General features: G+C 41.2%; 1 protein-coding gene across 2 annotated transcripts in view; it reads right to left on the bottom strand.

Moving 5' to 3' along the window:
• Window positions 1-11,419, bottom strand: part of SHROOM2 (shroom family member 2) — a 135,119-nt gene extending 123,700 nt beyond the window's left edge. For both annotated transcript variants that reach the window (XM_054386379.1, XM_054386380.1), the window contains exon 1: window positions 11,201-11,419. In XM_054386379.1, the coding sequence (XP_054242354.1) occupies window positions 11,201-11,419 (219 nt within the window). The remainder of the gene's footprint in view (window positions 1-11,200) is intronic.
• Window positions 11,420-26,978: the final 15,559 nt, after the last annotated feature.

The raw sequence follows: 26,978 nt of genomic DNA, 5'->3' as shown, positions 1-26,978 counted from the left end.
AGGAGCTTTAAGTAGATCACAGTCATCAAAAATGACTGTGTAGAAGGAAATTCAAGTAGTCAGCAAGGATATATATTTTGGCTACAAGAATTTATCTCCTTATGAAGCTTTATTGCTAACAAATGTTTCAAAATTCACAGATTCAAATGTCCATTTGACCTTTCATGTAAGAAGCTCCTACTATGGCTGGGTTTTTTCCTCCCACTCAGGTGCCGACAGCTTGTCTCATTCCATTAATCTCCTTTTTTCTGAGGCACTGAGAGCTACTGTGCATTTTGGGTAGCTAGTGGGTTTGATTCTGTGAAAACAGATCTAATCGTACACTTCAGTACATTATTAATGATGAATGCTGGAGATACACAAGCACAAAGCATTGCTTTCTGTTGTGAGGAAGAATTACACAACTATCACTTTTTAAGGCAACTCTACATGCTAGAATTTCCATGTACTTGAGTTCTGGGATTTACTAGAATGACTATAAAGTCCTTGTCACCATAATATTTCAGCATTTCCATGTCAGGCCTGTTTCATGAGAAACAGACTTCTGTGAAGTAAGCAAATACTGTCAGCTGCATTCAACATCAAACAAAGGCAAAGATGCCATACAACTCCACACAGGCACACAACCAACCTGTGCCAAAAGATGTAATTATTTACTAGATCTTCCAATTTTCAGTTCAGTAACATCTAGTTCCTTGCTTCTCTCAGGGTTATGTGTGAAAGCTTTGCAAACTCAGACTCATCACTGGCTTCATGGAACCAAATCACCACCAAAGTGCCACATGTGTCTCCACCCTCACATTTTAATCACCTACACTTTTGACATAATAGGTCACAGCTACGATATTTTTTAAGATGATTATTTCCTTAATCAGCATGAAGAAATTCAGTTGAGTAACAAAAGACTTGCCTTACACTCCTCCCTAACTCCAGATTGAGCAATCACAGAAACTCCTCAGGTCTCCAAGCTGTCAGAAAAGGTGCAACCTTCCTCCCTGCTCTCAATAGCAATCTCCCCCAGCAGCCAAGAAAAACCTCAAGGTCCTAGACGGTAAAGACTGTAGGGTGAAAAATATTTTGCACTATAGTTTAAGTTTTATAAGCAGGAGAGCAAGTTGTTGGGCTTTATGCTTTATGGGACTGGGAAAAGGAAAAATAGTAAGAAATACAAAAGTTCTTGCACATACTAAGTATACATACTTCACTAGGGGAAAAAAATATTACCCTAGAGCTTTGAAGTTTTGACTTACCAACTTTTTGGAAAGCAGAAATAACATTATGACATTAGAGCTGTATTTAAGAGAATCCAGTATTCATGTAACAGCTTTCAGCCTCAGAGTAAGCCATTGCTTTTTAATTTTAGAGAACCCTTTAAATTTAGAAATAAAGGCACTTTACCAAAATATTCACGTAAGAAACAGATTGCAAACTGTTTATAAAAGCTGATTTTGAAAGTGTACATTCTTCAAACGTTATTTTTCTACACATCCATTATATTTAAAAAATACATAAAGCTTCAAGTTTTCCCTACCTTAAAACTCTTTCCATATATAAACACCTAACAAAACACTACTTTGTGTCAACACAACATGCTTGTATCCTTTTTTTTACTTAAATAACTGAAATGGATGCTTTGCTATTTCATTTAGAAAAAAAAAAAAAGGACAAAAAAAAATCTCAGCAACTGCAAATATCTCTAACAACAACAACAACAAAAAAATCTAACATCCTCCTCTCTTCTGGATTGACAAAATATGTATTAGTAGAGGACAGAAAGCTATTTACAGTACTGTAATGATTTCATTATCCAGAATCCAAACACTCATCAGGAGTTGGAGAATTTCTTAGATCAGATATCAGACAGCTAGACACCCACGAACTCATCTTTGCATCTAATTTGTTTAAGAAAATTAACACAGTGATGACTAACTGATACTGTGTAGGAAGTGTTTCGCTTCCTTTACCATGAAATCATGTTTCTATGATACTATCCTAAAAGACTATAGTATTTCACTGAAAAAGACACAGCTTCCACATAAAGTATTGTCAGCCCTCAACAGTAACTTTTTCTAATGTTTAGTGAAACAAATGAGAGGTTTGTTTCCTAAAGAATGCTAAACAGTTTATATGTATCTGGGAAAGTGGGAGATACTGTTTTGCTTTGTAGTTTGTTGGAAGCTTTCAAAGCAAGTGTATAACAAAGTATGTTTATCTCAAGAGGCAGAAAAAAAGTCCAAAATAAAATGTTTTTCTAGATTCGTGAAGGGATTTTTAGAACAATCTTCTCTTTTACTGAAGAGAAAAAGTACTGAGGTTGCAATTTCTGGTACAGCAGCAGATACCTGTGCCTCACTTTTGAACATATTTATTGTAGTCTCATGCTCCTCATTGACAGATCCCTTCCTGCTTCAGCTTTGGATTTGACTGCAAGTCCATTACAAAGAGAGTATAATAGGAGAACTGTGGATGAAGAATTTGTTACTCTAAAATTAGAGAGTCTGGCCATTTTTAAAGACTCTGGGTTTTGTTTCAAGTAAGTTTCACTACCACCTGTATCTTTCTCCACTAACAAAAACCAAGCAAACACACACATACAACTTAGAACGAAGTTCACGAGTTTTCATTTTTAAAAAGGTTCTGAATTAGTTTCATACAAACTAAATTGAATTCAGCTTCACACATCAGCAAGAGCATTCTTACAGTCTGCCGACCTGCTCAGAGATAACAGTACCTCTGCTACTTCCAGAATGAGGAGTCTGTTTTAGATGAGAAACACACAAAGGACCAGAATACTGCAAATACAGAAGTGGTCTAAATCTCAGAAAGGTGATTGTTAGAAGAGCTAAAAGGCAGGAGGAAAGAAAGCTTCCACCTACAATCAAATTAACAAGAGGAGCCTCTATCATGAGCCATTTCCCTTCTACAAGGTCATTCAGTTAAAAAAAAAAAATTTTGTAAGAACATTGTTACCATCTATCCAAAGGGATACAGCCTCCCAAGCAGTGCAGTAAAGGTCTCCATATATTCCCTATTTATGAATTTCAGTAACTGAGGCTATCTTTTCCTCTTTGCACCACCCTTGAGCAACAGGCTGCTACACCCTTCAAAAACTTTCTAAGTGCAATCTTTTAGAGATTCTGTATCTAAGAAACATGACAACATATTTCTTAATCCATCTTTACCCACATCCATCAAATTTGATATAAGTAGAATTATTTAAATAATTGAAAGAATTTAATAATTTACAAATGGAGAGAGATATTTAAAGGGAGAGAGCACAGCTGGTGGCAAAGGGGATGACTTCTTTTCTATATGGATGAGGCAGGAGAAGTATAGGAACGCTGACACAAGGCCTTTTGCTCAGTGCTACTGCGCCCGTGCCTCAACAATTTCCAGGTTTCAGTTGATTTTGCTATTTCATTTGGGTTCAGAAGAACTCTGAAATAACCACCTCTTTTCTATCATCAAACACCCTGCTCCATCTGTTTCTACTTTAAGAGCTAACCCAAGAATTTTGTACCTGACAACAGCTGCTCAGTTTCTCAAAGCAGCAATTTGCTGCATTTCCAGCATTTACCAAACAGCCGGCTCTTTCTGCCTTGGGGAGTTCAGCACAACGGTGACCCTCAGGTACATGCAAAGGCAACTAAAAAAGTTCCCAATAACTCGTTATGTTGCAGAAGTCATTCATCTTTGTGACCTGACTTGTGCTTACCAAGAATGCCCTTAATTCATTAGAGACTCAATACTGATGCTGTATTAGCTTAAAGGGAGAGAAAGGGAATTCTCTCCTTGTTGCACAAGTCTCTGATGTTTTTGGTACTTTACAGGGCTCTATAAGTTAGCTCAACAGATCAAACTGAAAAGCTATGTTCTTGTGATGTTCAGAAACAAATCAAAATCAGGGAAATAAAGGTATTTTCCACAGGCTTTGGTACAGACCCACACACATCGCAAACAGGTAGGCAATAACCTTTCTCAAGTACATTTCATCTTACTACAGGTACTTATGCAGGAATCTCGGTCATGTGTTGAGGAGCCATGGGTTTCCCCAGCTTCTCACACAATTTACAGCAAATGGTAAGCAACTTCAGAAGGCAATTTAGAGCACTTAGGTCATGTCTCACAAACACTACAAATCACTTTCAAAAAATACCTACTTCTGTTAAATACCTAACTGAAGTCTGGGTGAACACCACTGAAAGTCATCTGCTTGGCAAAGCAACTATGAAGGATACAAGGGACATTGTACATCAAGTTAAATTTAAAAACTCATTACAGTTCCAAACTTTGTAGACATTTCCTAACACTGAATGAATAATAAATAAACCACAAATAAAACAATAATTCAGTTAACGGTTCCAAAAGCCTTCCGTTCCATCTTGCTTATATAGAACCAGATCTGTGAGGTTACAAAGACAAAAATTAGATCTAAAACTTCACCACCAGAGCAGCAAACAGTAATCTTGGGAAGGGGGGTGGGGCAGGATAGCACAGCATACCTGCTCCATATCCTTCATGAAACTAAAAATACCTCACTATGTGGAATTAGAAGCATTTAAAACTTGTTTCTTATCTTAAAGATAAGAAGAAGGTGGTGGGGGGGGAAGTTTGGTTGTGTTTCAAAACAAAAAAAACATCAATTTTTACTTTACCTCTTTGGGAAACTCTTCATGCACTGTCTCTCTTACATGTACAGCAAGTTAGAAATGGGCCTAATGGTTGGGACTTGTCTCAAACTTCTGTAACAAAGTGACTCACAGAACTAGATCCATATACATATTTGGTATACTCTGTACAGATTACAAATGGATAGGAAGATTAAACACAAATGACTTTCCTCAAGAAATAAAAAGCTCACATATCTGATGAAATATTGGCTTGGTTACTACTAAGCAGTTGTTCTCTCTAATCTAATTCATGACCAGGTTTCATTTCCCATTTACCTTGTTCTTTCCACACTCCCATACTTTAAATATTCATTAAGCAGGAGAATACACAATGAATCAAGTTCTACAGGAAAAAATATATACAGCCTACTGAGCAAAGCATACATAGCATATGCATAAACACCAGGTGAGCCCAAAAATGGGTTTCCCTCTTAACACACACACACACACACACAAAAAAAAAATCTAAAAACCCCACCAAGCCACACCACAAACATGACAGGTAACTAGGTAATAAATGGTATTACTGGCAATCTTTTCACCAGTGAGCAGTAACTAAAGGTCTTTTGCCGGTCTTTTAATTTTACATTAATGTCTACAGTTGCATCCAAAATTCATACTGAAAAGTATCAGCAGTCACTAAAATAAGAGAAGTTTAAATTGTCCTTCAAGCAGACTACACATTCAAGCAGGCAATACCACTAAGTCTGATTGCAGTAACCACTCACACAAAGAACACCAATTCCTCCGCCAGATTTTGAAACTGCATTTTTTTTTTTTTGCATTTGTTTTAAAGTAAAACAATTATGACAGATTTCACCACTTTTGCCTAAGTAACTGGAAGGGGGAAATTCAGAGGAGATAAAACCAAGCAATTTGGAAGTGACTAGTACTTCTAAAAGTTAAAAGCTTGCTTGTTGTGAGGAATTAAACAGAATACTGACTCCTTCTCGGGAGGACTTTTGTCCTGAAATGTAGTGTAAAAATGCATGTGGGAAAGCTGCAGTTCAGGATTGCAAGTTTACTATTCACCCAGGTTTCTTAAATCACCCTCTCACACTGTTCAAGTGATATGAAACTTCTCAAGCACCAGCCTTTTAACCCATCCTCTCATTTAAGCTCCCTACAGTTTTTAGATCCAACGTAGCAATATCCAAATGAGCTTTAAAATGCAATTTCCAATACTGGTGCAATCCGACCATTAATGTTCCTTTGGAAAAGCCCTCTCAAGCTTCAGACTTCCACATCCAGACCATTTACACTTACTGAGTAGTGGGCTCCATTCTGTCAGTATATTAACAGTCATAAAAAAAGAGTTCATTCAACTGTCATTAGAACGATAAAACTGAGCATTCCCTTTGTCAATCAGCTGACTCAAGAATAACAAAGTAAAAAGCAACATCTTTTGTATCAAAGCAAACTTCAAACAATGGATCTGGGATAGAGCAACCACTCTCAAAACAGTTTCTACAGCACTTAAAAAACCCCAACTTTTAACATATCTGACAAGGAAAAAAAGATACACAGCTACTTGATACTATTTTAACTAGAAAACATTAATTCCAATATGTTTCCTAAAATTTCTCAACTATCAAATGAATAGTATAAAGAAAGTATCCAGTTCAGATCAAACTTCCCCAAACAATAAAGCCCTAAAGGTTTCAAACAAAATGCAGAATGTGATTTTATACATCCTTTTAAAATTGCTGGTTAAAATATATGTTCTAATTATGGCTCATACAGGTCAGTAACTTTTCCTGGTTTTGATGACTAAAATCATAGGGATGAAAATACAACAGAATTGGTATTCCTTCATGTATTATCCTTCTAGAACTGAAGAAAGAGAAATCTAGATTAGAACTTTCTCTGACTCCTAATAACTTAATCAGCTGTTAACACAGATGCAATACATAAACGTAATGAACATGTTTACACATATTTATGTTGACATGGTCAGTAATTTCCCAGAATTATCACTAAATGCTGGTTTTCTGGACATCAAGCTTCAGAGTTAAGTTTAAGAATTGTTCATGTCATCTCAAACAACCTCAGGGAAGCAACTGTTATCTATGTTTGAAAATGTCTGGTTTTGATTCCTTCGTATACATCACCATTAACGTGTGGGTTTTCTCCTCTAAATACTGTTGCACTAGAGCAATGTAAGTAATTGGATTTAAACATACATCTAAAAGCAAAATATACAGAACTTGTTCATGAAAACTATAATCACTTCACTTCCTACTGAAAGAATAAGTTGATACAAGTTACAAGAAGTCCCATAGTCAATTAAAAGAGAAGCATTCCTTTGTACAATTTAAATAATTATTAGGTTAAACCAATTACAGTTCACACCTAACCACAAACAGAAGCATATTGGGCAGCAATGGAATAGAGAGAAATAAACAAAGGTCCAGAGTGACTGATACTGTTTCTTCTTGAAAGACAGCACCTCCAGCTGTGGCATGAATTCAGGACTGATTCAGGAGACAAGAACTCCTATCTACTAAATCAACAACAAAACTTCTTGCAACAGTCCAGGTTTCACTTGGAAATCTTGCTGAAATACCAGCCAAGCCCAGCCTTGATTAGCCTGAAATGAGATCATAGCTCAAGGAGGTATGGCTGTAGGCCCTTGAAAAGCTGATACTAAAGAGGAATTTAAATTATACATCCATCTTTCTTGTAATGCATGAACTAGAATGTTTTCATATTTATTAATGTGCTAAGTAAAACGTTGACTAAAGAAAAACTTTAGGGTTCCAAAGGACATCGTTAGTACAGCAAGTGAAATGACTTTATCGATCACCCACAATCAATGCTGTGACTGACACCACAATTTGGTCATCTCAGATAAGAGTAATTTTAAAGTAGTCAAGATAATGCAGTTATGGGAGATTTTCACAAGATTCACACTTGAGCACCTTGACTTCTCATTTTCATTATTTCTAGGAAGATCTCCATCTTCAGAGTTTGTTTCTTTAAAAAGAGGAAAAAAACCTGACGCTTGCTAGACTTCTAATTAAAGTCTTCAAAATCATCATTTCACCTTCTGTTGAAATACACATTGCTATAAAAAGCAAATCCTTTCTTTCAAGATGTCAAATTAGGCAAGAACAAGCTGCCTTTAGGCAATTATTTTGGAATGTTATCATCCACACATGCAGAGATGAGAAAAAAAAAGTAAAGCTTTTTTTTTTTTAAAGGGAAATTATAAAAATAGTAGTAAGCAACACAATGACAATGCTATTAAGACTTTTTTTCTTAAATAGTAGTAACACCATTTGCACATGGGTGGGGCAAGTTTTAGAAGACCAGCTATGTTTAAAGATTGAGCAAGCTGTGTCATGCACCATTTTTCTCTGGGCCTGCTGCTGGGGAAAAAAAAAAAAGGAAAAAGAAAAAGAAAAAAAAGGGCAAGGACAAAGAAAAAGGAGAAACAACACAAACAAACAAAAACTTACACCTGGCAGGTGAACTTGACATTTTACCTACCTGGTTCAGGACTACTTTTCCAAGTCTTGTTTCAGTTACAGAAGAAAGGGTATTATGAAATAGTAAAGCTTGCCCACCCTGTAATGTCAGGGCCCACTACTAAGCACCAGCAGCATGACTAGGGCCTGACCTCTCCCCAGGTGAAGTTTTTTCTCTCCAGGCATTCCAGAAGCTGAACACTTGCTTATCCCTCTGCTGAGGCTGGACTCATTTTCTCGTCTTTAGCATGCCCTCCCCTCCCTGATTATTGGCAATTTGTTAGATCAACGGATACTCCTGTTTTAATTGACTACACAATACTAATAAATTCTCAAATAGTGTTTGCAGCTCTCCTTGCCTGCACCTCTCCCTACAATATCTGTGATAAAAATTTCCTTTCCTGTCAGCAAGCGAAATAGCCACACAGCCAAATTAATACCCAAGAGGTGTGCTACACAATGTGCTGCAACATGAACATGCCCTTGCTCACTAATTTTTCAATTACCTTACTTTCTGGTACTACTTTTCTGGCAGCTAACATAGTTGCCCCATACATGCTCAGGAAAGCAGCAATTATTTACACCACAGACTTCCCAGCATTTACATAAAGGTGCAACTTTCTTCAAAGGCTGATCTTGCTTTCGAGAAAATGGTGAGAAAAGAGACAGGCAGAATTTTAGAAATGCCCCCCCTTAAGTAGCTGCTATCTGAGACTCCATTCACACCTTGTCACATTCCTCTCCTTAAAAAGCAGCAGTTGGCATCATCCATCCTGACTTTCCCAGAACCACCCTGGGCTAAAGAAAGACAGAGCTCCAAAGACAGCTCATGCTTAAGCAGAGTTTCAATCTACAAAAACAGGTTTTCCACAATTATCCTGAAGGATTCGATCCAGGGGGTTTTCTTAAACCCCCCACCACTGACCAGCCACCACCCTACCTGAGAAGCAACAGCACTCGCTAGAGGGAGAGAAGCACAGGTGAAGCAGCATCTCCTTTTCTATGGCAGCCTAGCAATCCCCAGGTGTGCTCAGGAAGGAGGTAACTAGAGTTCAGGAGTCTCTTCAGACAAGAGGAGACAAAGTTTTCTCATGCAAGGAGGGACTGTTTTAACCAAACTGGTATTAAATTATTCTTCCCAGTAGCTTTCTACCAGAAGCTGCACAGAGAAGAAAAAAAAAAAGCCACCAAACCACCCAACACCAAGATGGGTGGACCAGATTAAGAGGAATATTTTGCAGTTAACGAATTGTAGTCCTGGGTGCATGGGGGACAGAAGGTCCAGTCCCTGGTTTCAAAACTAGTTCTATACACTTGCATCCAACAACAGCAAATGAAAACACACTAAAAAATTTAGACCCACGGATCCAGGTTATTTCCTCTTCCTAGGTCAGCATCGATGGACTCTGACCTTCTTCCCACAGAGCAGCATGATTTCAGGAGGTATCAAGGCTGCGGTTCTGCTTAATTATTCCTTTGCAACAGATCCCATTTACAAGGTTCCCCTCCCCAAACACTTCTCTCCACATACCACAGCCACATCCTCGTGCCACAAATACTTAAGCTTGTTACTTAATACCTAGGTAATATTATGAATAAGTATCACTGATCAGTCTTTTGATGGAGCACTTATTAGCCATTCCCAGAAAGGTGGAATTACTTGATTTGGCCTGTGATAGCTAGTATATACATAGCAAGCAGCTCTTTTCTCGCTTTCCTCAAATGCTCCAGGTTTGATATTCTGTAATTCAGGGTCCAGAGGCCAACAGGCACCCAGTAATTTTTCAGCCTATACATCTTCTGACACTGACTGCTGTTTCTTGAAAAACAGCAGTAAGGGTCGAGAAGAAGATGGTTTCAAAAGTGTAAATTGTAAAGTCCATAATGCAGTTGCTTCAAAGGTGAGTGAAAGGAACCAACTAGACAACTCACAACGAAACTACCTGAAAAATAAGATTAGGAGAATTTCTGCTGTGGATAAAAGAGGACTTGTTGACCTCAGACATTTTCTGGGCACTTCTGAAATAGAAATAGGCAGAATCCACAGAACTTGCAGACAAAGCATACACATCTTTCCTACAGATCCTGTGCGACATGTGCTGTGCTTTGCAAATGTGGATATTTTTCCACCAACTACATATGGATCTATTTTAACGTGTTTTCACTGTGCAATAAGAAAGCTGTCTTAACAGCAAACCCCAGCAATTACTGAGAATGGGGGTTCTGAAGTCAAAACACACCCAGATGAGAAACATTTTCTAGAAAACATCATGTATTTCTCTAACTCATACCCAGGGCACTAAGATTAAAGCTGCGAGTATAGAAGGACAACGAATATCCAAGCAACGAGAAAATGAAAAGGCGGGGGGGGGGGGAAGTAAACAAAGTGAAGCTATACCAAGAAGCCTCCCTCTCGTCTTCGGAGCATGGATTTGGTCACTATCTACAGGACCTTTTATTTAAAGGAGAAGGGAGTTACAAAAGGTTGCCCTAATTATTTTGAATTTGCAAGTGTAACGGCAGCGGAGAAAACTCAGCCTCAGAGCCGAGTTTCACTCTCCATACCCTTCTGCGCCAGGTGCCCGGAGGAAAGGAAGGGCCCAGCGCACGGTTTCGGGCTGCGCTTGGCTGGCAGTGGGGTCAACCCAGCGAGTAACCAGCACCTGCAGCGACTGCCCTGTGTTTTTTATGAGGACTAAGCCCGACTAGACGCTGCAGGTCGGAGCCGCCAGGCTGACTGCGCCCAACAACCTGTTGCCCCCAGCACTGCTGGGATACGCCTGGCTCCGAATGCCCCAGCACCCACAGGCATCCTTTTACGCGGGAGCTAACAGCCGCCTTGGGGCCTCAAGAGGACCGCCGACAGGGAGCCAGGTGGGCAGCACTTGCGGCGAGGCTGACCGCACCCTCGCAGCCGTCCTGCCCCACAGTGCGCTCCTGGCTGCGGGCAGGCGGCGCGGTCGGACCGGGCCCGTTGCCACCGCCGGGCTGTCACCGCAGCGGCCACGCCAAAATGGAGCCGACCTGACCCACCACCCCTACCCCTCCGGCGCTTCTCACCTTGGTGATGATGAGAGGCTCCCCGTGCTCTCGTCCGCCCTTCAGGGTGAAGCCCCAAGGAGCCCCGCCGGTCAACAGCACCTCCACCAGCTTGTAGCTCTCCGCTGCCCGCTGCTCCACCATCACCACCACTGGCCCCGGTTCCACCAGCACGGCACCGAGCCGCGGGTCACTGCTGGCCAGCCGCTCCCGCCCGCTCCGTAGCCCCACGTCCTCCATAAAGCCCTCTCGCCGCCGGCGGCGCCCGTCGTGGCCGGGGCTCGTCTGCGTCTGCCGGCCGCTCCCCGGTGTGCGCCAGCCGGCGGCAGCCCGTGGAGCCACCTACCCGCCCCGCAGCGCCGTCCAGCCCGGCCCCATCGGCGGCGAGAGAACGCTGCTCCCGCCCACCCCCTCCTCCTCCTCCGCAGCCCGCGGTATTGTTTCACGCCGAGGCCAGAACTCAGTGGCGGGGGGGCGGCTCCAACTTGTGGCAACTTGGCAGCGGGGCAAACGCCACCGAGCAACGCGGGACGCCTGGAAGAGCACGGCGGGGAGAAGTGCTCCCGCCTCCCTTCCTCTGCCCTGAAAAGAGGGCGAAATCCACTTTGCACGGCGAGCTTCCCCAGCTGGACAGCCGCTCGACCCTCCACAAAAGGCGACAGCCTCGCAGCGCGATCCCTCTAAGAGAGGAAGAGGGGGAGCGGAGAGCAGCCTCGGATCGGCCGCCAGACAAAGACGGCAAGAGGGTCCGCGCGACCAGTGTCACGCTACAGCCGTGCCCGTGCCGCCCCCGCCCCGCCACACGCAGGGGCGGCTGCACCTCTCCTTCACCCCCGTCCCCAAACAAAAGCAGCGAGCAGGTGGAGAATGGCCGCGACGCTCCGGCTCCCCCGGCACCGGCTAGAGGGGTGGGGGGAGACGTAGGTGGGGGAAAGGGGTAGCCGGCGGCTGCGGCCTGCCCCCGGCCAGGGATGCCCCGCCCCCGCGGTGCCAGGCGGTGGGGGGCTGCGCCGGGCCGGCCGTGAACTGTGGAGAAGAGAGGAGAGGCGGCTCCTCCCACCTTGCCGTCGTGTTTGAGGAGGGCAGCCGGGAGAGGAAGCGTTAAGCGGTAGGAGCAACGGGGCGGGAGGAAGCTGGCAACATGGACGACAGGTCAGGGGGCAGCAGCCGAGGGAGCTGAGGGAGGTGCTTCCTCCCGGTCGTTCCCCCCGCCCCGTACTGTCTCCGCCACCTGTGGAGCAGGAGGGGCCCAGTGTGTGCCGAGCCTGGCCCGGCCCCCTTGCTCTCCCGCCGGGACCCTCTAGCGGCAGCCGGGGGAGCGGCGGGGCCGGTGCGGCTGAGGTGAGAGCGAGGCCCCATTCCAAGCCCCGGGAGGGCTGCTGGCGTCCCCTCCGGCGTCGGAGGATCGCAGAGCCAGGGCCTGAGGGGTCACAAACGCGTCTGAACCGGGCTTCGCAGCGGGACGGAGCGGTGGTAAGGGCAGGTGAAGCCTACAACAAAAGAGCGACTTGGTGGCACACACGGTCCCAGACATTGCTTCGGTTGCAAAAAGACTGTAAAAAAACTTTGATGGAGAGGCACGAATCAGGACTAGAAGTGCTGATCTTCAAGCAAAGCTTGTTTTATGCATAGGAAATAGGAGCAGGGCTTGGGGTTGCCTGATACCGTTACTGAGTTAGTGGTGGGACTGGGAGTGAAATGCTTATTTCTTAGAATCATAGAATCATAAAGGTTGGAAAATAAGATCATCACAGAGTCCAACTGTAAGTCAGCCTCCATGACCACTAAACAATATCCTGAAGTGCCACATCTAACTGCTTCTTGAACACCTCCAGGGATGGCAACTCATTCCCTCAGCTTAACTGCATCACTTTATAGAGATTTCAGTGGTTTAATTCAGGATCATACTTGGCCCAGAGCAGCTTTCACTACCTAGCAGGTGAAATACACGGGGAAAAATGTACTTTAGTCCTGATAGACATGGAACTTCAAGGCACTTGTATGTGTGACAAACTATCTCACAGACGTACCTGCTATATGCAGTAGGATTTAGAGGTTTTTTTATGTATATGGCAGTTCGTATACTTTGCTTCTGAAAGTGGCCATTATGCCATTCAGATAATGTAGTCTGACCCTCTTAAGTCCTGTATCAGCTGGTTTATTCCTTGGAAATCTCTCCTGCCTTGCACTAAAGCAAATTGTTTCTCCAGTACTTTCAACATCACCTACAGTACACTTCTCTAATACCTATAGAAACCTTTGATTTCAGGATTGAAAGCATCTGACATCATCAGTCTCAGCAGCAGACTGGAGGATGTATAGAAAGGAGAAAAACGTGGTTAAGATGATTGTTCCCTCATGATTAAGGCACAGAACCATGGAGGAGGCACCCAAACTTGCACATACTTCTACAAGTATCCAAACTTTCTAAACTTCTGCTAAATCCAAACCTTATACCAAACCTGTGTATTACATCAAGTTATTTAAAGACTTGCAGAACTTTTTTTTCTTTGCCTATCATATGGAGAAGTGCTAATTTAAAGACAAATTATTTAAATAAAAAAGCATAGGGAAAAGGGAAAAAGACCAGGTCAAGAGGTCTTTGAGCAACCTTTTCTAGTGGAATGTGTTTCTGCCTATGGCATCGGCAATGGAACTAGATCATCTTTAAGATCCCTTCAAACACAAACCATTTTATGATTCTACAAATGCAAATACTTTCCTCCATGTTCTATATCCAGTTGTTCTTGGAATCTGAGACAAGGTCTTAGTTATCTTTGTGTAACATATATTAGGTTGTTTACATGGCAATAACCTAGAGCTGCAAGTTTTAAAGAGCTACAGTATACAATTTTGTTTGAAAGCATGGCAATAAAATAAAGATCAGGAATAATGATTGGAATTTTATTGTATCCCCAAGTGTGCACATGGAAATGAAATGGGGAAAAAAATTAGCTTGTATCATTAAAGAGAGGAGCAAATTATTCTTCCAAAAATGTCTTACCTGTTTGTATCTTCTCTTTTTTGACTGTCAAACATTCCTTCTTCTTCAATTTTTAGTTGTCCATAAGAAGCTGAAGATTTACGTTACTGGCTTTTTGATTTGGTCTTATAAAATCTAGTATTGAAGAATGGTGATGAAATCTGAGCACTGATTTTACAACTGAAATATTTAGAGCCAAGAACCAGGATCTATATGAAGGAAGCCAAGTGAAAGCTGTCGAATGCTGCTACTATAATTATGCAAGTCGAAGATGTGGACATATAGCTCTCAGGAAAGCAGTTGCCTGGAGAAAGAATATCTGAAAGCTTTCACACTCCTGATTAAGAGAGAACTCAGTAAAGAACTGTTTTCTAGCTAATGCTTGCTTAGAGCCTGATGATCTGACACAGTCATTAAGTAGATCCTCAGCCTGTGGTTGGCAGCTCAGAAATCAGACATCTTTATTTCAATGACACCATTTTTGCCTTTATTCTTACCAATGGAAAACTAAGAGACCACTATAATATAAATTTCCTCATACATGTAAATTGGATAAGCTAAAGCAAGACAGGAATTCTCTTTTGTCATATTGATCAAACTCCTCTTTGCATCTTTTCTTTCTTCCTTCTCTGTGAGACTTGAAGCTTGTTCAGAACCTGCCTGAAGACATGTACTCGTACTCTTCTTAAACTATGTGATAATTTTATTACCTGAATTTGTGCAGCTTTCGTAAGGCTACAGATAATCATAAAACCCAAAGAATTTAGTAAATTTCTTCTAAAATGTGTTTTCATTTGTGTGATAAGAAAATCAGTGATAACTGTATTCACTTAACAAAAGTGTCAGTGACCAAATCCTCAGTTTTCTTCCTTACATATTGTTTTATTTGCCAAATATTGTCCAAGTATACAGAAGCTAGCAATAGAAGGTAGAAATGCAAGATACATCAGCGTTTCATAAATGCATCAAAGGAAGTAACAGGCTTACACTGAGGACAGAATGATGCAGCTACAGCTAATATGGTATGTGGGATCTCCTTCTGTAATAACATGTGCCATTAATATTATCAAAGATACTTTGCAGTGATTTGCAAAAGTTACCCAAACACTGCCTCCTGCCATGCAAAAGGAGCTATCAGACTTTACTAAGGGATGGTTCTCACAAACGTTCTTTGCAACTCCTTGCAAAGCTTTCTGCAGCAAAAGAGGCTCCTTCCACAGTACTTTATCTGTCTTCTACCTTGGAACTTGAAGTAATAAATTAACAATTGCAAGTGAAATTTTTGTTCTACTAATTGACTTTTTTTTTTCTTTGTTGCAGATTGCATACCTGTTCCCTGCTTAGTCACTGAAATTATCCAAAATGTGAATAAATTCCTTTATACAAGATTTTGTTTAAATAGTATCAGGCACAGTATGCTGTTAAGGGACAGCCTGTTTCACATATTTAGCTATACACCATATATCTTTTCCTTAAGACACCTTGCATTAAATTGGGCAAGATACTTGCAGAATGACTCTAGATTAAGGTGTTTTACTCTCAGAATGAGAGCATTCATTGTGGTGCACCGTGCAGTGCCAGCAGGGCTTTTTTTTTTTTTCCCCAGCAGCTGAGAAATGTAAAAGAAGTAGAGGCTTATGACTCATAGTCACAGAGTAAAGAACTGAGGTGAGGGAAGCCTTTACAACCTCCCACTGTTTGTTACCACTCCTATTCTGGAGCTAACCACCAAACATCACAGTTCGGTAAAGAGACATCACGCCTCTTACCTCAGCCATTTGAAATAAAAAACAGATGCCCAGGGACATGCAGAGTTCGTTGACAAGTTAAGATGCTGGGTCAACAGTTTAAGTTAAGATGCTGGGCTGTGAAACTGAGCTGCTGATCCATGGCACATGTTCTGCTTTGTCAGCTGAATTACAGGAGTTGCAGCCTCCAGCAAAGAGAGCAGACTCATACATGTCCTCAGTGGCATTTGCCAAAATAACCTAACTATTTGATAATTGTACCAATGCAACTTCTTCTATGTCATCATTACCCATAGCTGTTGTAGTTATATCATTTTAGTCACTAGTGGTGGAAGAGATGTTGATAGATAGAAATGTATATAATAGTGTGATCTCTTCACTGAAAATTGTAAAGAAGATTGATCATAAATGCCTTTTCTGAAAGCTAGAGATTTGTGAGAATACTGCAAATCCATTGAGAATGCTGACAGAACTCAGAAGAAAAACGGATTACAAGATGGGAGTCATAGACTTGCATGTAATATTCCCAGACAGCTTTCTATTGACCTCAGTTCCACTGGCATAACAATCTGTAATATTCCTGTTGAAATCTATAGAGCATGTGTGAACATGCTGTATGTGGAGCAAACGTTGATCCTATGTAGTGTTTATGGCATATTTAACAAAACACAGTGAAACGTAGAATCATAGAATGGTTTGGGTTGGAAAGGACTTTAAGGGTCATCTATTACAATGTGCTGTGGGCAGGGATATCTTTCACTGGATCAGGTTGCTCAAGGCCCCATCTAGCCTGATCTTGAAGACTTGCAATATGGGAGCATCCACAGTTTCTCTGGGCACCCTATTCCTGTGTCTTGCCACCCTCACTGCAAAAAATGTCTTCCTTGGGTCCGATCTAAATCTAGTCCCTTTCAATTTAAAACCATTGCCCCTTGCCTTGTCACTACAAGTCTCTCTCCATCTCTCCTATAAGCCTTTAAATATTGAAAGATTGCAGTAAGATGTTTGTGGAGCTGCCTTGTCTCCAGGCTGAACAACCTCAACTTTCTCAGCCTTTCTTCACAGGAGAAGTGTTCTAGCCCTCTGATGATTTTCATGGCACTCCTCTGAACCTGTGCCAACAGGTGCATGTCTGTCTTGTCCTGAGGACTCCAGAGCTGGATGCAGTACTCCAGATGGGGGTCTCATGAGAGCAATCAAAGAGGAAGAATCGCCTCCCTCAGCCTCCTGGCCACATTTGTTTTCATGCAACCCAGTATAAAGTTGGCTGTCTGGACTGTGAGCACACATTGCTGGCTCACATCCAGTTTTTCATCCCCCCATATCCACAAGTCCTTCTCCTCAGGGCTGCTCCCAATCCATTCATCCCCCAGCCTGTATCGATACTGGAGATTACCTCAACCCAGTTGTAGGACCTTGGCCTTGGCCTTGGCCTTGGCCTTGTTGAACTGCATGGGAGTCACACAGTCCCACTTCTCAAGCCTGGAAAGGTTTCCCTGGATGGCATCTCAAGTGAACTGACCTCACTACTCAGTTTGGTGTCGTCTGTGAACTTGCTGAGGGTACACTTGATCCCACTACATCATTGATGAAAATACTAGAATATTGGTCACAATACAGAGCCTTGAGGGACCACACTCGTCACTGTACATTAAGTCATTGCCTGTAACTTTTTGTACGTGCCTATATAGCCAATTCCTTATCAATCAAACAGTCTGTCAAACCTGTATTATTCCAGTTAAGATGCAAGAATGTTGTGGGCTGCAGCACCTCACCTATGAGAACAGGCTGAGAGTTGGGGTTGTTTAGCCTAGGGAAATCTCCGAGAAGACATTATAGTAGTCTTCCAGTACTTAAAGGGAGCCTAAAATAAAGATTGGGAGGGACTCTTTATCAGGGAGTGGAGGGTTAATGGTTTCAAACTGGAAGAGTATAGAGTTAGAGACACAGGAACAGATTGCCTAGAGAAGCTGTGGATGTACCCTCCTTGGAAATCTTCAAAGCCAGGTTAGATTGGGATTTGAGCATCCTGATCTAGTGGAAAGTATCCCTGCCCATGTCAGGGGAGACTGGAACTATATGATCATTAAGGTCCCTTCTAAGCCAAACCATTCTATGATCAATGATGTATTATCTGTAACTTAGGTATGTTCAGGCTCCTCAGGTGTTCTGAAACCTGAACTCCTATGAGGGACTTCCTTCCTCCTATCCCTGCTTTCAGCTTCAGGGGCTCAGAGATTAGCATTGAAAACTGAGGGGAAAAAAAAAAAAGATTACTTCAACCTTTTCCATGTCTGTTGTCACCAGCTCTTCTGTCTTATTTATTGAGTGTGTGTTTCTTTAATCTTCCTTTTCAGGCCAACATACCTGTAGAATCCTTTTTTTACCACTCTTTATATCCCTCACCAAATTCAGCTCCAATGCCTTACCAGGGCAGTCTCCTCCCTTCCATGCCTGATTTCTTACATATGGAAATCAAGAGTTGTTGTACTCTAGAAAAAATGTCCATAAAGAGCTGCCGGCTCTGGTCAACTTCTTTGTTCCTAAAGGTAGTTTCCCAGGAGGTGCCACCCATTAATTTCTTAAACAACTGAAAGTTATTCTTCTCAAATTCAGCATTCGGACTCCACTCTTTGTCCAGCCAATATCCCTCAAGATTTGAATGCCACCAGGACATGATCACTGCAGCCCAGACTGCCACCAATCTTGACATCTCTAATTGATGTTGGTAAGCAAGGGTTTAGTAATACTTCTCTTCCGATCGGGCTGTCTGTCACCTAGATTAAGAAATTATTCTTGACACACTTGTAAGAGTCTCCTGGACTGCTTACAACTTGCTGTGTTGCTTTTCCAGCAGATGTCAGGTTGATTGAAGTCCCCTGGCAGGATCAGAGCCTGGGAACATGATGCTTCCTGTAGCTGAAGTAATACTGCTTCATCAACAGGCTCTTCTTCGTTGGACAGAATGTAGTAGACAACAACCGTGGGGTTTCCTGTGTTGCTTTGACCCCTATTTTTTGTCCATAAGCCCTCAAACTGTTCATTGCTGCTTTTCTAAGACAGCTCTCTGATGTCAATCAACTTTTTTTTTTTTAACAGAGAAGTCAACTTCTCCTCCTTCCTTGCCTGTCCCTTCCAAACAGTTTGGAGCCATCGATTACAGCCCTCCAGTCATGGAACTCATCCCACCATGTTTCAGTGATAGTGATTAAGTTGTAGTTTTCTAGCTGTACTGTGGTTTCTAGCTCCTTCCTGTTTGAAATTCTAGTGTCTTTGAAAATAACTATGACAAAGGCCAAAACGACTGAAGTAGTGATAAGAAGTTCTTGTAGCAGAAATGGATGGATTTTTTGATTGAGTAATTCAAGGTTTGGCAAGCTGCTGAGAATTTATTGTGGAGTCTGAAAGTCCTGAGAACCTGGAGAAACAGGTTGGGTAGCAGCCCAAGAGACAGACATCCTGGCATAGCTGGGAACCAAGAGGGTTTCCTTTGGAAACCTGCCATGTTTATTCTGATGGATTCAGTATAATCATGCTCTTCTGCAAAACACTTTGGTTTCAACAAATTATCCACTGTCCCAGAATGAAAAATCCAGGCTGAAAAACTCCAGCAGGATGTCTCCTGTGTGATTTAGGCACTTTAAAAACCTTTAAACCTTTCTCAAGTGTATTTTGTTTTTCCTGTAGTGCAAATAAGGCTTCATCAACACATAATTAGTGCTGGAGAAGCCCTTAGATGTTCTCCATCTTTCAGATAAAAACTAAAATATACATTGACCTCTTCAGTTCTTTAGGAGAAAAAAAAAAAGAAAGAAAAAGGAAGAAAAAGTAGCTTCTGTGTTCTTTATCTAGGACTTTTTATAAAGGTGACATTTGTGAGAGAATAGCATTTCATATGATACTCTGATATTTCTATACCCATTAAGTTTTTGATTCAACTTTGTTCAATTCTTAGTTATTCTCACAACATCACATAAACTTTGTATCTCAGAGCAATTTTATGAGGGTGAAAGTATGCAATGCAGAGCAAACTGCAGCTATGAGTGATACCAGCAGAAAAAAGACCATGATTTGCTTGAGACCTATTAGACCTGTAGACAGAGAACAAGGAAATGAGTCCAGCACAGGCTCCTGTAATCCGTAGCCCACTTAAGGATTTATAATTTTCATGATTTTGAAAGTCAAAGGAAAGTCAAAGGAAAGAGCAATAGCAACTCCTCATGTGATTGCAGAGTCAAGAGACAACGTAACAAGAGAAGGTGAATGGGTAACCATCTTCCCCCAGGGATGGAGTTTTCAGCTGGTATTCAAATTCAGGCACAAGCTAAGTCATGTCTTGAGCTGCAGTCCCTCTGATATCTGTGTACTTGTTCCTTTTCCAGTGCCTCCATTAGAGCCGTTTCTCAAACCATGTTATGACATATGAGACTACCACTTTACAAAGAACCAAAAAGCAGAGTAAGAGCACACAGGTTGAAGCACTGGTACATGCCAGTCTGTACTGTTTCATTGTCAGGAGGCTAACTAGGCTAACTAGGCAATTCTTGGACACACTGATACCACAAGGCAGTACGGATGAAGCCACCCTTTATTTGGTTATGGAATAGAGTTCAGCAGTATATGTTTTATATATATATATGTACACTATATAGATATATTTGGTCATATGTATGTGTGTTGCAACTTCATTAACCTGAGATTTTTTCAGCTTTGTGAAGTTCCATCCATCATTTTGGTGAAGCATCATTTGTAACATTCTTGCTGCTGCATTTCCTATCATGGTACATTAGGGAGTGTTTTTCATTGTCCATGTTCTTTGGAAAGGCACATTACATGATAACATTCTTTATACAAACTGTACTGTGCCACATCACCTCGTATGTCAAAAAGCAGTCATGAAGCCTGGTTTAATTACATGAGGGACATAACCTCAGAAGCTAACAAGCAGTCTTTAATGCATTTAAACTCTGCTATCACAGCATGTTACATCGAAATTCTGTACTTGATGAAGATGATCACTGGAGCAGGGGTGATCAGGGAGAATACCAAGAGAAGGATTTCAAATGCTCTTTTTGCAGAGAATGCTATGGGGGCTTTTTAGAGGTTAGATAAATAACAAGAGACCAGAGAGCAGACAAAAGCCTTGTAATCTGGTATTTTTCACTTGGACTTTGTTTTCATTTGCTAGCCAGCCCCAAACAGAGCTTCCTTTTTCTACCTATCAGCAATGTGTAAATAAATCTCTCAGTGTGTTCTATAAATAGACACAATTCCTTCATTACAAATGACCTTTCTACTCTCAGCTTGGTTGCACAGAACACAAACCATGTCCAGTGAAGGTCGCAGGATGCAGCGTCTTGCAAGAGCCCATCTTAACATGTATGCAGCCTGAAATAAATGTTTTTGTTTCTTTTTTCCAGCGCTACAGCAGGTTGCCCTAAATCAGGTATGCACAAGAGGCTATGGTCCAGCAGTGCCAGACCTATGGTATTACATGAATGTGGTGATATTAGGCCTGACGTAAGGCTGGTTTGATCATGCCAAGAGTTCAAGGGGGCAGACGTTCTTTCTGTGCATGCCACCTCCCCATAGACTGCTACACCCCTTTAATATAAAGGGGTAGATGTGGTCCCTGCTCTCAGGAGACCAAGGCAAAACAGTTAACAGTTGACAGAACGTTTAAGGGAATCCTGCCAAGTCATACAAATGAGGAAAAAGTGCCAACATTCAGATTAGCTTTTCCTGGCTTGTGTTTTACTTACAAAGGATAAGGCCGTGGGAGGTACTGCTTTGTTAGCCTGAATTTTGTGTGAAGCATACTCATGTCAGTGGGGCATTGTTAGCAACATCCTGAGGAAACAGCTTCAGTAGGGGGTGGTTATTACCCATCTTCTGTGATAATAGATCCTATTACAACCCCAAAGGTTAATTTCTTGTGAAAGTCTGAATTATGGAGTATTAAAGATATGCAGAAGATTTCTGTCAGAACACTATTTTCTGAAGCAGTTTTAGGGTCAGCTAGTTTCTTGGAGTCATGCTCCCAGGAAGATGGCTAATGGGAGTAGTTGAGAAGCTATAATATAAATGCATGGTGTAGCTGTATGGTTCTCCTGAAGGGTGTATCTAGTAAAATATTTTGGATACAGAGGGATTAGTCTCATTACTTCGTCCACCCTGGAATGCAAAGTTCTCTTCTGAAGAACAGAAGAGTCAAAAGAGAGAATCTTAAGCACTTGCACTGTAATGTTTTTGCTGTTATTACTGCATTCCCTCTTGATTCCCTGAGCCTGCTAAACATGTTTTTGAGCTTTCTACTCATTTCAGAAACTACCAGACAACAATTTGTGGAGCATAAGTTTTCAGCTCTCATTCACCCAGTCGCAAGATGCTGCAGAGCTGACTGATGGCCGTGCAGCCACCAGAGGGGAAAGAAACCTGGTGTTGCTTATGGGATTTCTAAGGGGAGGATTGGCTGGTATCTGTGGTCTGGACCTGGACTGCACACTTTGTCAGAATTCCCTCTGACATTTGGTTACAACATCCAACAAGACCATCTAAGTGGCCACAGTACACTGATATTTTTAGCAATTTAATTAACAGAGCTTTGGAGAGCTCTTGCATTGTAAGAGCTGTGAAATTTGTGCTGTAATATATTTTGATTTGGTTATGCAGGCTAACCTGTGAATAGAGATTTTATAATTTTCTAGTACTAATGGACCTTGAAAATACAACTTCTGGGTGATAGGAGATACAATCTAACAAGATCCCCATCTAAAAATCACAACAAGGATGTAAGAGTATCCCTCCTAATTTCTCCTGAAGTAACCAACTAACACAACCTCTAAAAGGGAATACAGAAGGGGCTTAGGATACCTTTGGAAGATACTGAGGATATGATAGACATTCAACATCTTGTAGACCAGGGTACCCTCTACATGCTTACAAACATTAAGCTCCAATTTTCAATATCACTGCATGTGGAAGGATAATAACCTTTCTTTTCATGGTCTTTTTCATCAGTTGGTTTCCCTGAACATTGTGTCTCATGTAGTCTGTGAAGGTGTGGAACAAGGGTCTCTTTATTACATGTATGCTGAAAGGAAGGTATCTTTTTGTTCTGTGAATGATGACAATGAGTAATGGTGGAATTTGTCCAGAAATGTGGCCACAAAATCTGTCTTAACACAGGTTCAAAGACGGTAATATTCTCAGCATTGGCATAGAGAATTGTGGATTTTATTCTCCAGTTTTATAAGCAAAAATTGTTTTCTCCAGTTTATGGATGCGGGTTTTGTACTCATTTTGTACTTCATCCATATAAACTTTGTTTACTAATTTAAATGCATGTAGTAGGTACAGGTTCAATAACTAATCTGTATATGTTTCTTAAGAGAAGTCAAGTAGGATAACATTTCCCTGGAGAAGATCTGTAAAACAACAAAATACACACAGCACAATTGCATCAGTGACATACACACAATTATTGAGCTGTTGAAGTGCACACTCATCTCATGTGTTCATGTTCTCATTCTTAAAGAAAATAGAACTCAAACATGATGATTTTCTATGCAAAGAAGATACATTCATTCTCATCCTTAAATGCAAAAATTTATATTCAAATCACAGAAGGAAGAGAAGCAACACTTCTGTTTTAATTCTGGTTCTTTTCAATGCAGTCCATAACTGTTCTAACCATGACAGATGTTATACTTTGAATATCACCATTCTTCCAATATCCCTGCCTAAATTTACAGAAATGTGGAAATAGAAATAACAGGATGTGATTTTCTCCATCCATTTCAGTTGTGCATTAAGTCAAATGCCAATGTAAAATTAACTTTAAAAAGTACATATCTTAGAATTTCTTCCAAAGTAAATCTAGTTGCAGGAGGTCTGCGTGAATAAAATGCTGATCATATGAACTGTATGTTAAGGCCTTCAAGAACATATTGGAGGATCTGTTGGGGAGCTCATAACTGGTTTTATTTAGCCTGATGACAGACCCAGCTTTCATCAATTTGGAAAATGTTATATCAGGTACTGTGTAAAAAACTATGAGATTATGAACCATTGACAAAGCATGGTTGTTATGTTTCTAAGGTAGCTAAGATCTTCATTGGGAGCTGTAAATTCAGACAGTGATGTACTGAAGTGTACACCTAAACAAAAATAAATTCTCCTCTGTCGCTATATCCATTAATTTCCTTCTCCTTTGTAAAACAATGTTGCAGTCCCAGATTTAATTAAAACAGTGTTTAAAGTAGCTGCAGCTGCACACTCAAGCACAAGCAGTAGCATACTCCTTAAGAGCAGGAATGCATGCCTGGCATATTTTTTGTAAACCTGTTGCTTTCCCAATGAAGCAGGCAAGCCACCGTTTCATCTTAACGAAGAACATGGACTGGACTGAAGCATTATGTCCCAGGTGCAAGAAGCACAATGCTTTACTCATTCTTGAGCACACTGTTCCACATGAACCAAAGCAGGACTGAGATGTTCAGTTTGATCGGTGTTTGCAGTGCAGTGTGTGTGGGGGTGTTACTGTTTCTTGTAAGTGGTTGTCTCCCAGCTACACCATTTGCTTAACTGAGATCCTCCTTTGAAGCAGAAGTGAGACATGCCATATTTGTGGGACTGTTTTATACCACTGTGGCATGGGAACTGTGTCAATAATTTCAGAGGGAAGGGTGTTAGCACATGTAGAACAATGTAAGTTTTTTTCAACACTAAATAATGTTCCTTAACAAGGCAAAATAACTCTTCTTATACTTCCTTTCATTGCTTTCTTTTTCATTTTCCGTTGTCCCCAGCTTTTATCCTCTTATTTTCATAATCTTTTCTCATAATCAGAAGAAGCTAAATTAATGTCAAGTATAAAACTGCCAAACCAGCTTTGAATTTCTTTGACTGTTCTGACTTCTTATACTTCAAACCCAGTAATAAGGGCCAGAGACTAAGCTAGATCTTACCATCTAAGATACTGGGTGGGTCATTAGTGTGACATCTTCCCATTCAGCCTCAAGTGTCCACATATAAAGACACATCTGCTTGTATCATGGCAGTGTTCATTCACTCGTGAGTCACTTTATTTTCTTTTTGTGTTAGGTGTGCTACAGATCTTATGCTTTGCTTCCAGTAAAAATCACTCACTTCTTTCGTAAGTAATTGTGTAATCAAAATCTGAGAGAGTAGAAAGGAAGGAACCCAGGAGAAGAGGTTAAAAAGCAATCCTCCACTTGGAGAAGTAAAGCAATAAAAAGAACATCTACAGCTAGCAAAACTGTGGGGAGAAAAAGAGAGAAAGATTTGAAAATTAATCTCCAGAGTATAACGATTAAAACTGAGGAATGAAAGTAGTTTCCAAGTGGCTGAACAGAAGAGAAGAAGTTGTTAAAATAATGCAATGGTAAATCCACATGGGCAAACTGCAAGATCACAGTCAGGATTAATGAAAACAGATGATAAGCAAAATAAGCAAAACACACAAAATATTCCTGTCTGTAAGCCAGAACAATCAGGATAACGGCTTGCTTTTTAAGTTTTTGAAGGAAGGAAAACTGCAAGAGAAATAACGAGGGGCACAATTTTAGAAACTGATAATGGAAATTCAAGGCTTCTATTCAACAGTTTATCTTTCTGTCTAATAATCTAAAAGTCTTGCTGTTGTAACTGTATACCCAGGCAATACGAATTTGCCTTCAAATGAGATCAAAATTTGTTTTTATGTATATGTATTTGCATTGCATATGTGGTATATGATGACTTTTAAAATCATAACCTCTCTCTGGAATTGCTGTATCCAGGTAGATTGCAATGCAGTATCTTTACAGAAAGGTGGCAATTCCCTGCACCACTTCTCCAGTGGAGGTGGAGTAAAGTCTGAGGAGTCTCAGCCTTGTATTGACAACAGAGCATCCATATTCTCCTTTAACTCAACAAAAGTTTGTATTTCTGGAGTGAAGCAATCTGGTTTGCAACCTTAATGTCCCCAATATGCTTTTGCATGCATGGCAGTAACAAAACATAGGATTGCAGCGTTCAGGTCACTCACTTGTCCTCATCTATGGAGCAGGAAAATCTCTTTATGCTGTAAAGCAGCAAAAATATCCAGCAAAAACATTCACCTTCAAACTCAGCTGCCTGGATTTCAAGTTCCCATTGTGGTCACTGAAGTCTACTCAGCTTACCATGTACATTTGTTTTAGGAAGAGCTAAACATTTCTCTAGACTAAGTCTAGACTTTAAAGCTTATCTGCCTAAGATCTCAATTGAGAATGGGAGTTCAGACATCTTTGCTGATGTATGGATACCTGTGCACAGGAGTCTTGCTCTTCATGTCATGTACCCAAGCAGAGCACTGGGGAATCCCCTGGGAGCAGGCTGTGTGGGTACCTGACATGCCTGGAAACTAAGGCTCCAGCTGCCATCCTAGCCCTACCACCACCATCCCACACTGGGTGACTGCACAGCCTCTACCAGAGGTCATCAGGCTGATGATCTTGGTGGAGGTTCATTCTTGTGTAGGATCAAGCGTGTAAGGTATCTAGCGTAAGGAAGAACTCAGCAGCTACCGTTTTACTCGGGATCGGCGTGCATCTGTGTGCTCTGCTGAGGGCAAACACACTGGCTGAAGCCACTGTGTTTTAACACCCCTGCACACAGAACATCCCACTGTCATTCATCACGCCTTCATAATTTCTGCTAAAAAAACATTAACTGGGACTTCGTAAAAAATAAGTAAAAGGTTAGGTCAGTTGGTCGTATAAGGACTAATTCTAAACTCCATGACTGTGTTTTTTAACATACAGTTCACTTTAAATTTGTTGGCAATGCTCCCTCCTGTATTTCCTGAACATGTGCCTACAAACAAGTTCTCTGGAAGGGTGAGGGCTGACAGGGTGAGTTTGAAACTCAGCTGAGCAGCAAAAGTTACTTTTTGTATTTATGATCATGAATATTTGCGGCAGTGCCTAATAGGACCCCTGACTTAAGGGCCCGTCTAGCTTATAAAGTAAAAACAAATCTTACAGATCACATTCCTGTTTTCATATGAAACCCTTACAAAATA

The sequence above is a fragment of the Indicator indicator genome, chromosome 1 (assembly GCF_027791375.1).
Source record: "Indicator indicator isolate 239-I01 chromosome 1, UM_Iind_1.1, whole genome shotgun sequence".
In the NCBI taxonomy this organism is placed as follows: domain Eukaryota; kingdom Metazoa; phylum Chordata; class Aves; order Piciformes; family Indicatoridae; genus Indicator; species Indicator indicator.
Note: the sequence above shows the minus strand (reverse complement) of the source record. Positions and strands in the feature narration are given on the sequence as shown.